The sequence below is a fragment of the Cibotium barometz genome, chromosome 45 (genome assembly GCF_041138505.1).
Source record: "Cibotium barometz isolate CiBa-2024 chromosome 45, ASM4113850v1, whole genome shotgun sequence".
Classification (NCBI taxonomy): Eukaryota; Viridiplantae; Streptophyta; class Polypodiopsida; order Cyatheales; family Cibotiaceae; genus Cibotium; species Cibotium barometz.
The window spans coordinates 26,916,232-26,930,784 of record NC_141090.1 but is presented as its reverse complement, the minus strand read 5'-3'; the positions used below and the strand labels follow the sequence as shown (position 1 = coordinate 26,930,784).

Here is a 14,553-nt window from a genome sequence, read left to right as displayed (position 1 = left end):
TTGGCTCGTTTAACTTACTTTAAGCTTGAGTCTAGGCACCAAAGACTGCAATATAGTGAAGTTATCTGACATACTCTTCCTTCTGAGCCTCTCAGATTGAATGTGGGCTTCTCGCTGGGACAGGCCTTCTCTGTTGGCAGGTTTTCTACCCACATCAAGAATATCAGCCCTCAAAGCAGTGTTAATGTCTAATCCGAACTTAGAGCTTTGAGAGATCTTGGGCCTTTTCGCAGGGCTACAGCTTTGCGTGCAGGGAAATGGAAAACATAGACGAAAGGAATTAGAAGCTGTAGGTAATTCAGGCTTAACATCTTCACTGATCTCATTATTATCCACCACCACCTGCAAAAGATTGCGTTTCTCACTGATAATCTGGCTATGGGCATGGGCATGGCCATTGCCGGTGGGCGGCTTCTTACTGAGGCTACCGGCCATGGGCACGTCCAGCTCACGACCGGCCGCAGCAGTCGAGTTTAAAGACTCCGAGCATAGAGAAGGCTTTGAGAACTTCCCAAGGGCGCAGGCTATGTCGGAAATCTTGAGCACAGATGTGAAGGGAGTGCCGATACTACTGGTCACAGATTTCTCTAGGGGCTCAAAATCCATAGCTGGCGGTTTAGTACCAATATTCCTTTCACAAACGTTGTGGGTAGAGAGAGAAGGATCACTAGATTGTGCGCCTGCACTGTACCAGTCATCAAACTCATCAAAATCAGTAGAAAGGAGGTTCAAGAAGGAGTCAGGATCCATGGCGATGATGAAAGAATGCTCAGAATAAGAAGCAATTTGGACTAAATAGGCAAGCGTGTTTTTTTTTTGGTGGGTTTTTTTTGCTTTTCTGCTTTTTTTTTTGGGGGGGAGGGGGGCCATAAATGCGCAGATGTTGTCTTTGCGAGAGCACGAGACTCTCATACACGTCCCCTCTTCCCATGCACACTCCACGCTCCCACTATCGTTCTCAAGTACGTAAACGTGTCACACCAGCTTTGAGTTCGATAAGTTTGGGAAAAGCAGTAAGACCACATAAATGTCATCACGTTCAATTTGGGAGATTTGTTTTCAAAGGTGGTGATCAAGTGCTCGAAAAAAATAGCTTTTTTAACCCTTCAAAAATTAAAGGCTACGCTTAGGCTTAATTGGGATTTAGAATTTAATTTAATCATTAAAAATCATGCAATTGATGGGGCATAGTCTTGCAAATGACTAGAAATTGTACAATTGAGGGGATTTATAACTAAAATGTATAAATTTCAACCCCTAAATGAAAGACAATATCAAATTCCAACCAGGATTTCTAAATTTCGATCGGAAAAACTACATTGAGGGGATTAAGAACTAAAATGTACAAATTTATACCCTTAAAATTAAAGACAATATCAAACTCCAACCAAGATTTCTAAATTTCGGCTAGAAAAATTACACTACAAACCGGGTTATGTGAGCACTGGTGGTGATCATCTACATGCTTCTGGCCTTTGATTCGGATTATTTTCTTTTTTTGGTAACCATACACATTTCCAAGGTACGTTAGTGAGTTGGGATAAGTTGGTATAGCCTGGTGGCTCTCAAGCAAAGACTCAAGAGCTTGCTTGAATATAAATTCCTTCATGTTCAAAATCAAACCTTGAAGCCCTTGCAATAGTGTTATTCTTGAGAAATATACACACTTCCTTTTGCTTCACTCTTGGTGAAACCAAAAAATTCAAGAGAATAGCCATACTTTTTGAAAATATTACACTACTATTGCATTATCTACAATCGGCTCAATTCCTTTAAAGAGAATCCCTGAACTGGCTATTGTGAATTTTCATCTAGCATTTTTCTCAAGATGAGGCACACCTATTTCCAAAAAATTGTATCTCACACACATGACATGAAAAGGTGCATGTTATAATTTTATAAAATTACTTTATTATTGCCATTCTCACTAATGGTTATATTCCTCTTTGAGTTAATATTAGTTGTTAACCACTCTAGTTATTAACATTATTTTTAAATTGTGGCCCATGCTTTCTTGTAACTTATTTTCTTGTAACTACGCAAAGCGCTGAATGATAAAAGAGATATGGGATGACTGAGCTTACGGCTTGTGTAATGCCGGTCATAGGAATGCGATGTACATAGAGCTAGGAAGCTAGTTTTGGGCCCCCAATTGTAAATGGGCGGCCAGCCATTGTAAAATGAGAGCTCTTGTATATAAGACATTTTATGGAATATGAATAGGGACAATCCCATTAGTCTCAATTAAGTTTTGCTCTCTCTCTCTCTCTCTCTCTCACTCTCTTGAGCTTGTGGATGCTTGCTTGTGTTGTAAATGTTTACATGCTTGATTGTTGTTGTGTGTGCATGTTAGGGATGGTAATGATCTAGCTTCTCTTCTCCTCTCCCCTCTATTGTCTCTCTACCAAGATCCCTTGGAGTGAAGGTTGAGCTTTCCATAGCTCCCTTCTTCTTTGCTCCTCACCTAGCTTGTGAATCTCCACTTGGGTGACACAAGTGGTGGTGGAGTGAGCCCCTAGCGGCCTCACAAAGGGGAGTTAACCCTCATTAGGGTTGGCTAAGTGCACATCTCTGACTCCACCCTTGCATGGGTGTTTCTCTTCTTCTTCCCCTCTCTTGTGTGCAAGGTTGTATATTTAGATTAACATCTTTGGCACCACTACCAGAGATAGCACTTAGCTTAGGGTTCATCCACATATTTCATGTTCATTTTTCCCAATAGGAGTACAAATCCACCGATTGGTTTCATGTTATTTTAGTTTGTTGTTTGTTTGATTGATTGTGTTCAATTGAGCTATGGAGGTCAACGAGAGCATTGGAGCATTGATGTCTTCACCAACAAGTGTGAGAGACACAAGTAAGTGTTTAATTTTTGCTCTTGACATTCATACAATTTTTTATTTTTGTTCCTCTTTCTTTGAGTTTTCACAATAGATTATTCATCAAATTATTCTTAATTTATTAGGTTTCTTTATGCATTCTAGGTATCAATAGGTAGCTAGAGACTAGCTCTAGCTCCCCATAAAAACAAAAGTTCAAAAAATATTTTGGGAATGCCTAAATCAACAAAATTCAGAGCAGCAACGTAGGTAAAAATCCCATTCTGGATGAACTCTGAGAAGTGAACGCCCATTTCATTCATAGCGACCATGGCAAACTTGCCACGCCCGTCCATTCCTCCTGGGAAAATCTTGTGAGATCTCTAGCCATTAATTTAGCACTGTGCGTTAAAAAAGGAATAATTGCATTGAGTAAGCATAAATTGCATTTAAACAAGGGGTACATCTGCACTGTCACAGAATATTTGTAGGTGGCAGTCAGACGTGCATAATTCAAATCTATGAAAATTTCTAAGTGAATGCTCGCACCATTTCCAGCATACACCCATACCATTCAAAGCGCACAATTGTTCCTTTCCAAAGCATATACTTGTTCCCTTCAACTTGCCATGCGCGTGTCAGTTTCACCATGCCCGTGTCATTTTATTTTTCCATGGCTACAACAAGTGTACGTCCGTGTTATTTTTTCCACACCTGTACCATATCTCCTTTCTAAAGCGTACACCCGTGGCAACCTTGCCATGCCCATGTCATTTTTGCCATGCCCGTACCTTCATCATTCAAAAGAGTTTGTTCACTCCTTCCTAAAGCGACGTCCATGTCTTCCAGGAAGCATATGCTTGGGTCATCTTCTTTTTGAGAAGCATATGCCTATGTCTTCAACAAAGTGTATGCCCATACCATCTTAAAGCGTATGGCCATACTATTTCCCAAAAAAAAAGATTGTTCATCACAAGGGATCCTACACAGTAATTCCACACATGTAGGACCCCCATGTTCAGCACAGGGGGGTCCTACACAATAATTCACACACATTTATACACCTACGTTAAGGAAAATTGGTGTGAAACAACCCTCTCTTTGATGATATAAATTATCTTGAACCCATCGATCAATACAGCTTGGAGCCAAATGGTGCTAGTCTTTGACAACACCAATGAGACGACCAAAGATCGTCCCTGCATGAGACGAGATACGCCTACCCTCGACACACCAGAACTTGAAGCTCAGTGTATAGAGAGACCACCTATCCAAGAGAAAGACCCTAGCTCCCCACACATTCACAAAGAAGCCTTACTTTGAGGCTCCACAACTTTATCATGGGAAATGCATAGTCGAAAGAGCCACATCCCAGGGCGCGAGGTATGAAACACTAATAGGAAAGAGAGCCCATGCCGCCTCTAGATCCTAGAGCAGATATAGGGCAAAGTGAGATCCATCAAACCTTGTCCACGAGTGTGGAGAGCCATGCGTGTCTCGAGGGTGGCTGATTCATTTCGAGCCTACATACCCATACCAAACTTGGGTCCATATCTAGCTTCCCAAGGGCCTAAAAAGTCGTATCAGAGAGAAAGGGCCTACCCAGCCCTGTCACATCCACTAGGCCCACTTGTATATCAACAATATCCACCTCAGGGAGTATACCCAGGATACCACATGGGGCCACATGAGGCACAATCCACCCATAAGACAAGTACCTCCTATGCTCTACTATCTTCCTAGCCTAGCTCCTCCACCCATCGTTCCCCAACCAGCACCCACTCCCGGGCTAACACCAGAAATATTGAGAATAGCCATGGAAATAGGGAGGGGGTGGCTACTAGCATCATGCCCCCACGGTCAGCTTAACCAATACCAAGACGCAGACTAGATTAGAAAAAACCCGCAAACATCTCAAAGCTAATTACTAAGTTTGATGGGACTGGAGAACCCATTCCGCACTTAGAGACGTTCACCCAGATCTGTGACGCTTTTAGCCATGTGGACGATCAAGTCAAGGTGAGTTCCTTTGGCCTCACCCTAGATGATAAAGTTAGTCAATGGTTTAGGTCCTTGAAAACATAATATAAGGCCACCTTCAAAGCCTTGAAAGAGGACTTAAAGGTTGGATATTCTTGTCAAGGAAACCAGATGGAGTCCTATTGAGCAACTGCACAATGTTAGACAAAAGGTTGGTGAAACCATCTGAGATTACATCAACAGAGTCAGATATCTCCACGCTTGTGTAGTGCCAGAGACAAGTTCTTTGATGAAAGGTTAATAGGGATATTTTTGAAAGGTCTAGATGATGTAACCCTACACAATTCCTTGTATTCCTTGGACCGTACCTCCTTCGAGCAATGTTGTAGGAGTGCTATGGACTTTGAGGACAACTTCAAGGAAACACGTTCTCGATAACTCCATGAGGGTACATCAGAAGCCGCATTCAAGGCCACCAGCACAAGATCTGATGGAAAGAGCAAGGAGTCCACCTCTGGACAATAGGTCAAGCACTTGGCCACTGCATTAATGCAGCAAATGACCCAATAGTGGAGAACTGACGAAGGCCGCGATCACGTTGGCCAACCCCATCTCTATCCAAAGAGGGAGATAATATGGTGCCCGATTTGTCGAGCTAACCATACCATCACGGAGTGTCCACATCTGTGACCCCGTTCCACACTCTATTGCACATATCTCCAAACATGGGGCAAACATGAAGTCACAAACTCCTATGGGCTGATCAAGCCCACGTTCTACCTCAAGCCTTGCATGCAAACCAAAGGCAACCGTTGTTCTTTCCAGCACCTGCTATTCACAACGTACCTCAACCAGGCCAAGAAGTAGCCCAAAGAGGAATTCTGAGTCCTCTAAATGCCCTTACCACCCCTAGTTCTCCCACCTCAACCCCCATTGCCACGAATCACACTTGTTCATTAGATAACCACCATGACATAAATCTTTGAAGAAGGGGATGAGGGGGAACTCTGTGAAGGTCCCACCTACGACCCCTCGAGCGCCAACTAGTCCACCCTCCCAAATTCTACGCCACTACATGATTGAGGGCAACCAAATGTTCCCAGTATACTTAGCCACACCCCAATCCCATGAGGCCAGGACATGAATACAATGGCTAAACGACCACCCATGCAATGCTACAAGTGCGCAGGACCTCCCCGAGTGGTTGAGTGTCTAATCAAGGAAGGGATGGAAAGTACCTCTATAGGTGCTTCTCATTAAGTCCTTTATGCATTGGGTGTGAGATAGACCATATGTATAAGGATTGTCTACCGAGACCATGAACAATAGAAAAAGCTCATGAAGCTAATCCTAGCACTAGCAATAATGTGTTGAGTGTAAGAGACGACTTCATCCACACAATCCCTCTCAACACTCTGACCAAATTGTAGAACAGACAAAGTGTCATAGCTCATGTTGTAGTAGAGGCATTGACCTCATGAGACGAGGGACATTGTCATGAACCATAGAGCTTGATTTCCATATGTACATGGGGCCCATGGGCAAAAGGAGAAAGTGACTATAAATAGGGCTTGGGGTACATTGGTAGGATCTTTTAACACTTTTACTAATTTTGGTCATCTTGTACCTTTGGTCTCCATCAATGGAGATTTGGCCTTCCATGGTCAAGTTCATGGCTAACATGAAAGCCATCCTCTTGGTGAGAGGTTAAACACACTTAGGCTATTTGTGCATCTTCTCTTGCTACATGCACTTATAGATTTTCTCTCTCTTGTATATTCATGTTATGAGCCATTTGATAACTAATCTCATGATTAATGGATACTAGATTCTTGCTTTGATGTGTTTGATTCAATATTTTGCTCTAGATCTATTTCATTTGGTATCACAGCCTTGACTTTGATCCATTATCAAGGTTTTGGGCATGAGATTAGTCATTTTCTTGATAATTTTCTGAATTTTCTCTTGATTTCTTGGAGTTTTAGCTTAATCTTGCTTAATTTCTACTTAATCTTTAGGGATTAGTGGAGAGGAGACATCATTTCATGTGATTTCATGGAGATTTAGCTCAATTGGACCTAATTTGGGCACCTTAGACCAATTATTTGGAGCGGGGTACAAAAATTGAAAAAAATTTGAATTAATCACCTGTTAATCTCTATGTTAATCATGTTTATATTTTTGTGCTTCTTTTCCAAGCTTTCCATAGCCATTACTTCTCATCTTTCCCCTGTTTTGCTCCCATTTGCTAGGGCTTTTGTTGTTCTTGAGGAGAGGAACACATAGAGTACCAATTTACATGCATTTTTCCTGAAAATTTCTTTCCCTTTGCTCCAAACCCTAATCTCTCTCACATAGCTCACCATTTTCCATCTCCACTCATTCTAATGGCTGCAAGTGTTATCCTATTGCAAGTGTTATCCCATTCCACTCACTCATACTGCTTGTGGCTGTGTCGATCATGGACGCCAAAGGTGGGAGCAAGGGAGGTCGTGGTAAGCCTAAGAAGAAGGCTGTGTCCAAGACTTTGAAAGCAGGGCTGCAATTTCCTGTGGGCCGCTTGGTTCGCTATTTCAAGAAGGGCTGCTATGCTCAGAGAATCGGCTCCGGTGCTCCCGTCTACCTTGCAGCGGTCCTCGAATACCTGGCAGCCGAGGTGCTTGAGCTGGCTGCTAATGCTGCCCGTGACAACAAGAAGAAGATCCATTACACCACAGAGAGATTCGTGTGCTGCTGCTCACGAAAAAAAAAGGCCGTCGCCTCTCCAGCACTACCGGCTGCTGCTTCTGATACTTGAACTGCTGCTGGTGCAAATTGTGGCCATTAAGCTTTGTTTTGTTACCATATGAAGTTATTGCTTCAAAGCCATAGAAGGCTAGCACAAGACCTATTACATTTGGCACAAGATCTATTCCATTTGGCACAAGATCCATGTGGTTGTTAGCTATGATGTTTGGCATCTTTTTGGTGGATTTTGGGGAGTTCTTCATTGCTTTTGGAGAGGGAGAAGAGGAGGTTTGAGCAGCTCTCAAAAATTTCAAAAATCTTCAAGATTTGGATCCATTGAAGGCTCTTTCAAGCAACAATCCAACCATTGAAGCTTTCGGAATACCATTGGTGAGTTGCTATGGCCATTTTCTCAAGCATTGGGGATTAATCCTCATGCTATGGACAAATTGGGGTTATTCATGAAAGGAAATCCTAATTTATAGAATTTTAACATTTTTCTTTAATCACACCCATTTGGATGTCATGTGGCCATTTGTGAGACAAATGCAGGATTCTTTGATGAATCCATGCATAAATGGATGAAGGAATGCATATGCTTAGATGCATTGATTGAGCCACATGCATGGAGTGGATATTGGGTAATAATGAGAAGGTTTTTGCTATGGACATGATGCTTTTATGTATTGGAATGATGCTATTGAGCATTGGAAGAGCTTGATGTGTGATTGGAATCAATTGGTAATGCTACATTCACATGCAAGTTGATGCCCTTGAATGCCATTTGATGCCAATTACTCATAAGCAATGCTTATGGGAGTGATACCAATTGGATATTGATATCATTGGTATATGGTATTACCTCACTTGTGCTTATTGATTGATGTTGGATTTTTGGATGAATGGCGGACATTTGGAGCTATGTGGATAAGTATGAGTTCATGCATAATGGTTTATGAGTATATTGTAATGGGCATGAGTCATGCTACATCCTTGCAAGTGATCCGCCTCATTTTCATATTCAAGCTATATGCACCTCACAATTGTTTGCACTCACTTCAATTTCGAGAAACTAGATATGTTGGCGAGGGTACCCCGGGTGTTGGCGGAGAGGCCCGGGGGGAGCACGGCTTGAATCCTCCGTTCCGTGAGTGCCGTGGTAAAGCGGTACGGTGGAGGATTAGGTGTGGAGGTGAAGACTTGGCCTCAACCCGTGCCTTGGTTTGAACTAAGTACGAGGGTGAGAAGAGCTTGGCCGGGAGATCGGCAAGCTTCAACGTGCTACACTGACGATCTTCTTCGCACAATCATCCTCTTGGTTTATGTACATGGCAATGGCACCTTAATATGGACATCTCATGGAAATTGATCTTGCATTATGCCATGGGAAACACATATGGTGAATGCTTGGAATTGCAAGGAATTTGTATGCCTTTTGGTGATGCAAGTTAAGGCACATGCTATGTAATGGATGGAAATTGATAAGAGGATTATGGATTTTTGCATTGCTACTTGAGAAAAATTGAGATTTAGCTCCTAAAACAAAGGAGACTATGTCAAAATTTTCTCAAATTTCTGGTCATACATGGACAATTGAAGATTGTGGAGCATAATTTGCAAATCTTGGGATGCCAATGAGGTGCAGAAGGTGTTGACATTGGTTTGGGAGCAAACAAAGATCAATTGGGCACAAAAAGGGTCACTTTGGCAAGAATCTGCAGATTCACAAAAACCCTAATTCAGTCCCAACCCTTTTGGAATGAATTAAAAGGGACCATATAAGCTCTTAGTGCTTCCTTAGAGCTACCCAACGAGCCCTTCACCTCCGCATTTTGATATCTCTTTAGGGTAGAATTTAGGGTTTTTGTAAAAACAATAAACCCTAATTCAGTCTCACAGGGGTTTGAAGGTCTTCTAGATCTAATTACATAGGCTTGTAGTACTCATCTAGGCTTTCATTTGAGCTAAAAAGTTTTGCATTTGGATATCTCTAGCTCAAGTTGTATCCAAAATACCGTTTCAGCCCTATAACCCTGTAAACCCTAAAACAGAGAATAGTAGCACACCTCATCTCTTACGGATCTTTGCATAGTGGTCTAGTACACTTCATTAGCTCTCCAACAAGCTTTAGATCACTTCAATCAGACATCCCTACCTCAATTTAGAGCCAAATTTCTGAAACCAAAGGTTTCCATGGGGCCGAAGCCAAAAGGGCGACCGAAGCGCAACACTTTGGCTTCCGACGAGGTAGAGGGTGAAGAGGCAATGATGGAACAAGGAATTTTGGATGCTCCGGAGGATACTCTTGGGCACACTTCAAGAGAAGGGGATGCTTTTGGGCATACTTCAAGAGAAGGGAATGAGGAGTTGAATGTTGGAAGTGCCCATAAGCACACCCCACAATTTTCGCATACCATCCCCATCGATTCGATCATGCAAATGCTGATGGAAATGAATGCTAAGATGGACACGATGGCTACAAGGGTGGAAGTCAATGGTAGGCTTGACACTATGGCTACAAGGATGGAAGTTTTGGAAGAGAGGGTCGCTGGGCCAATGAGCCAACCTTCCTATAATAATGGTCATGGTGCTTTACATGAAGGCAAGCAATTTGGGACAGCTTTTGAAGGCCGTAGGGAAGGCAAGCTACCCATTGTACAAGAGGTTTCTCCCAAGGTAACACATGAGCATTCCACCAAGAATGTCACTTTCGGACTCATGGCGGATGCTAGGAGGCCTTCTATGTGGGAGATGAAGCCTACTACATTCCAAGCGGGTTCTTCTCAATTGGATGGAAAGCAACATGCACCTACATTCAGACATCAAATTTTGGAGATCCGAGGAGAGTACCTTTGCATCCCAAAGCAAATAAGTTCTCCATGCTTGAAGAGGAGGTGTATGATATGGATGATGTGGTTGAGCTTGATTGGGAACATATGTCATTCATTGAGAGACAAAGAGAAGCTCATGATAGGTGGATGGAAATGCCAAATTTCCTCAAGAGGGAGTACAAGGATTTTGCACAATTTCTTGGATCTTTTGTGCAAATGCAAAAGCACAAGCCCTCGCACCATCATGCGAATGCATCGTCAACCGTGTCAAAGGATGTAAAGGACAAGATTTCACTCTCTAAGTTCAAGGGTGATGGTTCACCCCACATGAGTTGGAAGAATGGATGAATAAGTTGGATACATACTTTCATCTCTATCCAAAGAATGAAAGGGACAAAGTGCATTTTGCATCCTTGCATTTGGAAGACTATGCACATTAATGGTGGACACATATGCTCAAGGAAGGAGTTATGCCTCATACTTGGGAAGAACTCAAGCATGAAATGAATGACATTTGTGTTGCCTTTGGTTCTTGACCGATACCATGAAGAATGGTATGAACTCACACAAAAGAGCATGTCGGTTAGGGAGTATATCAATAGGTTCATGAAGCTCTCTATGTTTGTGGATGGACTCAATGAAGGCATGCGATTGAAGAAGTTCGTGCATGGTCTAGATTCATACATCAAAGCGGATGTCTTGGCACAAAGACCAAGCACTATCAAAAGAGGCTATGAGGTTGGCGGAGCTATATGAGCCAAAGTATAAGAGGGTTCAGCCAAATGTACCTTTTCATAAGCCATTTCACACTTCTTCAAATGTGGGGAAAAGTCTACCTTATTCTACATCCACTTACACTTCCAAATTCCATACATCTTTTGGAAGTGGACAGTCCACAAGTGGAGTTCATAATGATGCTAAGAAGAGCAATGGGTTTGTCAAGAAGCCTCCTCATCAACCATTCAAGAAGACTCAACGGATGGATGATCCTAAGATTGAGGAATTGAGGAGCAAAGGCCTATGTTTTAAATGCAAAGAGAAGTGGTCACCCAGGCACATTTGCAAATCAAAGAAAGTGGTGGCTACTATGATCATTACGGATGAGGATGATGATTCCAAGTCATCTCATGATGTGGAAGAGTTTGAAGATTTTAGCGAGGAGACACGTGAAGAAGACTTGGAGGGTCATTCTTTTGTCAAAGAAGAGGATGAGTTTCCTTTTGACCCCGATGGAAGGGATCATAGTAGTGGACGCATTGTCTAGAATGTGGGCTTGCACCTTGACATCAATTATGGAAGTGCATAGTGAATGGATGAAAGGGATACAAGAGAAGTATCTTGTCAATGAGAGTATTGCCCATATTTACAGAAAATTACAGCAAGGAGATGGTGAAGAATTTCCTCATTATAAGCTTTGGAATGGTCTACTATGGCACAAGGATAAGGTGTATTTGGTTCCAACCTCATCCTACATTCCCAAGGTGCTTCCAGAGATGCATTCTTCACCGCTTTCGGGTCATCTTGGTGTTCTCAAGACATTTGACAAAGTGAGCAAGAGCTTCTATTGGAAAGTCATGTGGAGGGATGTCAAGAAGTTTTTTTTGGAATGTGTGTCATGCCAAAGGAATAAGGATAGTCACCAATTGCCAAGTGGTTTACTTCATCCTTTGCCTATTCTGGATGGAAAATGGACTCACATTTCCATGGACTTCATCATCACGGGCAAACAAAGCATGGATGGGATCAAGTATTTGTGGTGGTGGATAGACTCACCAAATCAGCTCATTTTATTGCTTCCAAGACTACTTATGGGGCCTCTCACATTGCCAAGCAATTTATGGAGCATGTATTCAAGATACATGGTTTGCCACTCAACATAGTTTATGATAGAGATACCAAGTTCATGGGCACTTTTTGGAGGACATTGTAGAGAACTTGGGGACTCAAATCACTCCTTCTACAACCTATCACCCTCAAACGGATGGGCAAATGGAGTGCACAAACAAATGGCTCGAAGTGTACTTGAGGCACTATTGTTATGACATGCAAGCATCATGGGATGAATGGCTTTACCTTGCTGAATTTTGTCATAATTCAAGCAAGCATTTGAGTATCAATTGGGATGTCACCTTTCGAGGCTCTTTATGGGTATCAAGTGCATGTGCCATCTATTGCCTTCCATGAGGATAAAATGGTTAATCCTTTAGCCAAGGAAGAGTTGGAAAGGATGAGACAGCTTCTTCAATTATGCAAGGATAATATGAAGAAGGCACACACAAGAAGTCATGAAGGCAAATGCAGATGAGCATAGACGCAAAACGGAGTTCAAGGAAGGTGATTATGTGTTGATCAGACTTCCTAAGAGCGGTCACAATATTCTCAAAGGGTCTTCCAATTCCAAGTTGGCACATAGATACTATGGATCATATTTGGTAGTCAAGAAAGTGGGTGACTTGGCTTATAAGCTTGACCTACCTCCTTCTACAAGGATTCATAATGTGTTTCATGTATCCAACCTTAAGATGTTTGTGGGCTCTCTTCCTCAAGAGATTGAAGAGTTACCACCGATGGATGAAGGAGGAGAGATTATCTATGAGCCGGAGAGGATTGTGGACAAGAGGACAAGGGCTTTGAGGAACCAGAACATTGATGAATTCCTTGTGAAATGGAAGCGCTTGCCCATAGATGAGGCTACTTGGCAATCAATGGAGTATGTTCAACAACATGGTTTACTTGGTGGAAGTATTCCTTAATCAAGTGGCATGATTATTATATGAAGAATGGGCATATCATGAGGTTTTATATGTGAAGAATGGGCATATCATGAGGTTTTATATGTGCTGTAATTTCTGGACAGCTTTGGTTGGATCTATTGTTGGGGTTACCAATCTACTCCAACACACTTTGAAGATCATTTGGTTCGATGATAAATATGTGGGACCCTTTTGGGTGTGGCTATGCATCATTTGCAGCTCATTTTTATGGAGGTTTCATGAAGAATTTCAAGGGAAACCTTTGCATCCCAAAGCAAATCAGTTCTCCATGCTTGAAGAGGAGGTGTATGATATGGATGATGTGGTTGAGCTTGATTGGAAACATATGTCATTCATTGAGAGACAAAGAGAAGCTCATGATAGGTGGATGGAAATGCCAAATTTCCTCAAGAGGGAGTACAAGGATTTTGCACAATTTCTTGGATCTTTTGTGCAAATGCAAAAGCACAAGCCCTCGCACCATCATGCGAATGCATCGTCAACCGTGTCAAAGGATGTAAAGGACAAGATTTCACTCTCTAAGTTCAAGGGTGATGGTTCACCCCACATGAGTTGGAAGAATGGATGAATAAGTTGGATACATACTTTCAGCTCTATCCAAAGAATGAAAGGGACAAAGTGCATTTTCCATCCTTGCATTTGGAAGACTATGCACATTAATGGTGGAGACATATGCTCAAGGAAGGAGTTATGCCTCATACTTGGGAAGGAGTTATGCCTCATACTTGGGAAGAACTCAAGCATGAAATGAATATGACATTTGTGTTGCCTTTGGTTCTTGACCGATACCATGAAGACTGGTATGAACTCACACAAAAGGGCATGTCGGTTAGGGAGTATATCAAGAGGATCATGAAGCTCTCTATGTTTGTGGATGGACTCAATGAAGGCATGCGATTGAAGAAGTTTGTGCATGGTCTAGATTCATACATCAAAGCAGATGTCTCGGCACAAAGACCAAGCACTATCAAAAGAGGCTATGAGGTTGGCGGAGCTATATGAGCCAAAGTATAAGAGGGTTCAGCCAAATGTACCTTTTCATAAGCCATTTCACACTTCTTCAAATGTGGGGAAAAGTCTACCTTATTCTACATCCACTTACACTTCCAAATTCCATACATCTTTTGGAAGTGGACAGTCCACAAGTGGAGTTCATAATGATGCTAAGAAGAGCAATGGGTTTGTCAAGAAGCCTCCTCATCAACCATTCAAGAAGACTCAACGGATGGATGATCCTAAGATTGAGGAATTGAGGAGCAAAGGCCTATGTTTTAAATGCAAAGAGAAGTGGTCACCCAGGCATATTTGCTAATCAAAGAAAGTGGTGGCTACTATGATCATTATGGATGAGGATGATGATTCCAAGTCATCTCATGATGTGGAAGAGTTTGAAGATTTTAGCAAGGAGACACGTGAAGAAGA

At 42.2% G+C, this 14,553-nt stretch overlaps 1 protein-coding gene across 1 annotated transcript; it reads left to right on the top strand.

Moving 5' to 3' along the window:
• Nucleotides 1-7,241: 7,241 nt before the first annotated feature.
• LOC147612575 (putative histone H2A.5) lies at nucleotides 7,242-7,596 on the top strand. Its single transcript, XM_086783518.1, has one exon. It carries the CDS (start codon nucleotides 7,261-7,263, stop codon nucleotides 7,594-7,596), a length of 336 nt encoding a protein of 111 aa, XP_086639644.1. The 5' UTR covers nucleotides 7,242-7,260.
• The last annotated feature ends 6,957 nt before the right edge of the window (nucleotides 7,597-14,553 follow it).

Excerpts from the sequence above, each read along its gene's own strand:
- LOC147612575 (XM_086783518.1), top strand. The coding sequence starts at position 7,261 with ATGGACGCCAAAGGTGGGAGCAAGGGAGGTCGTGGTAAGCCTAAGAAG.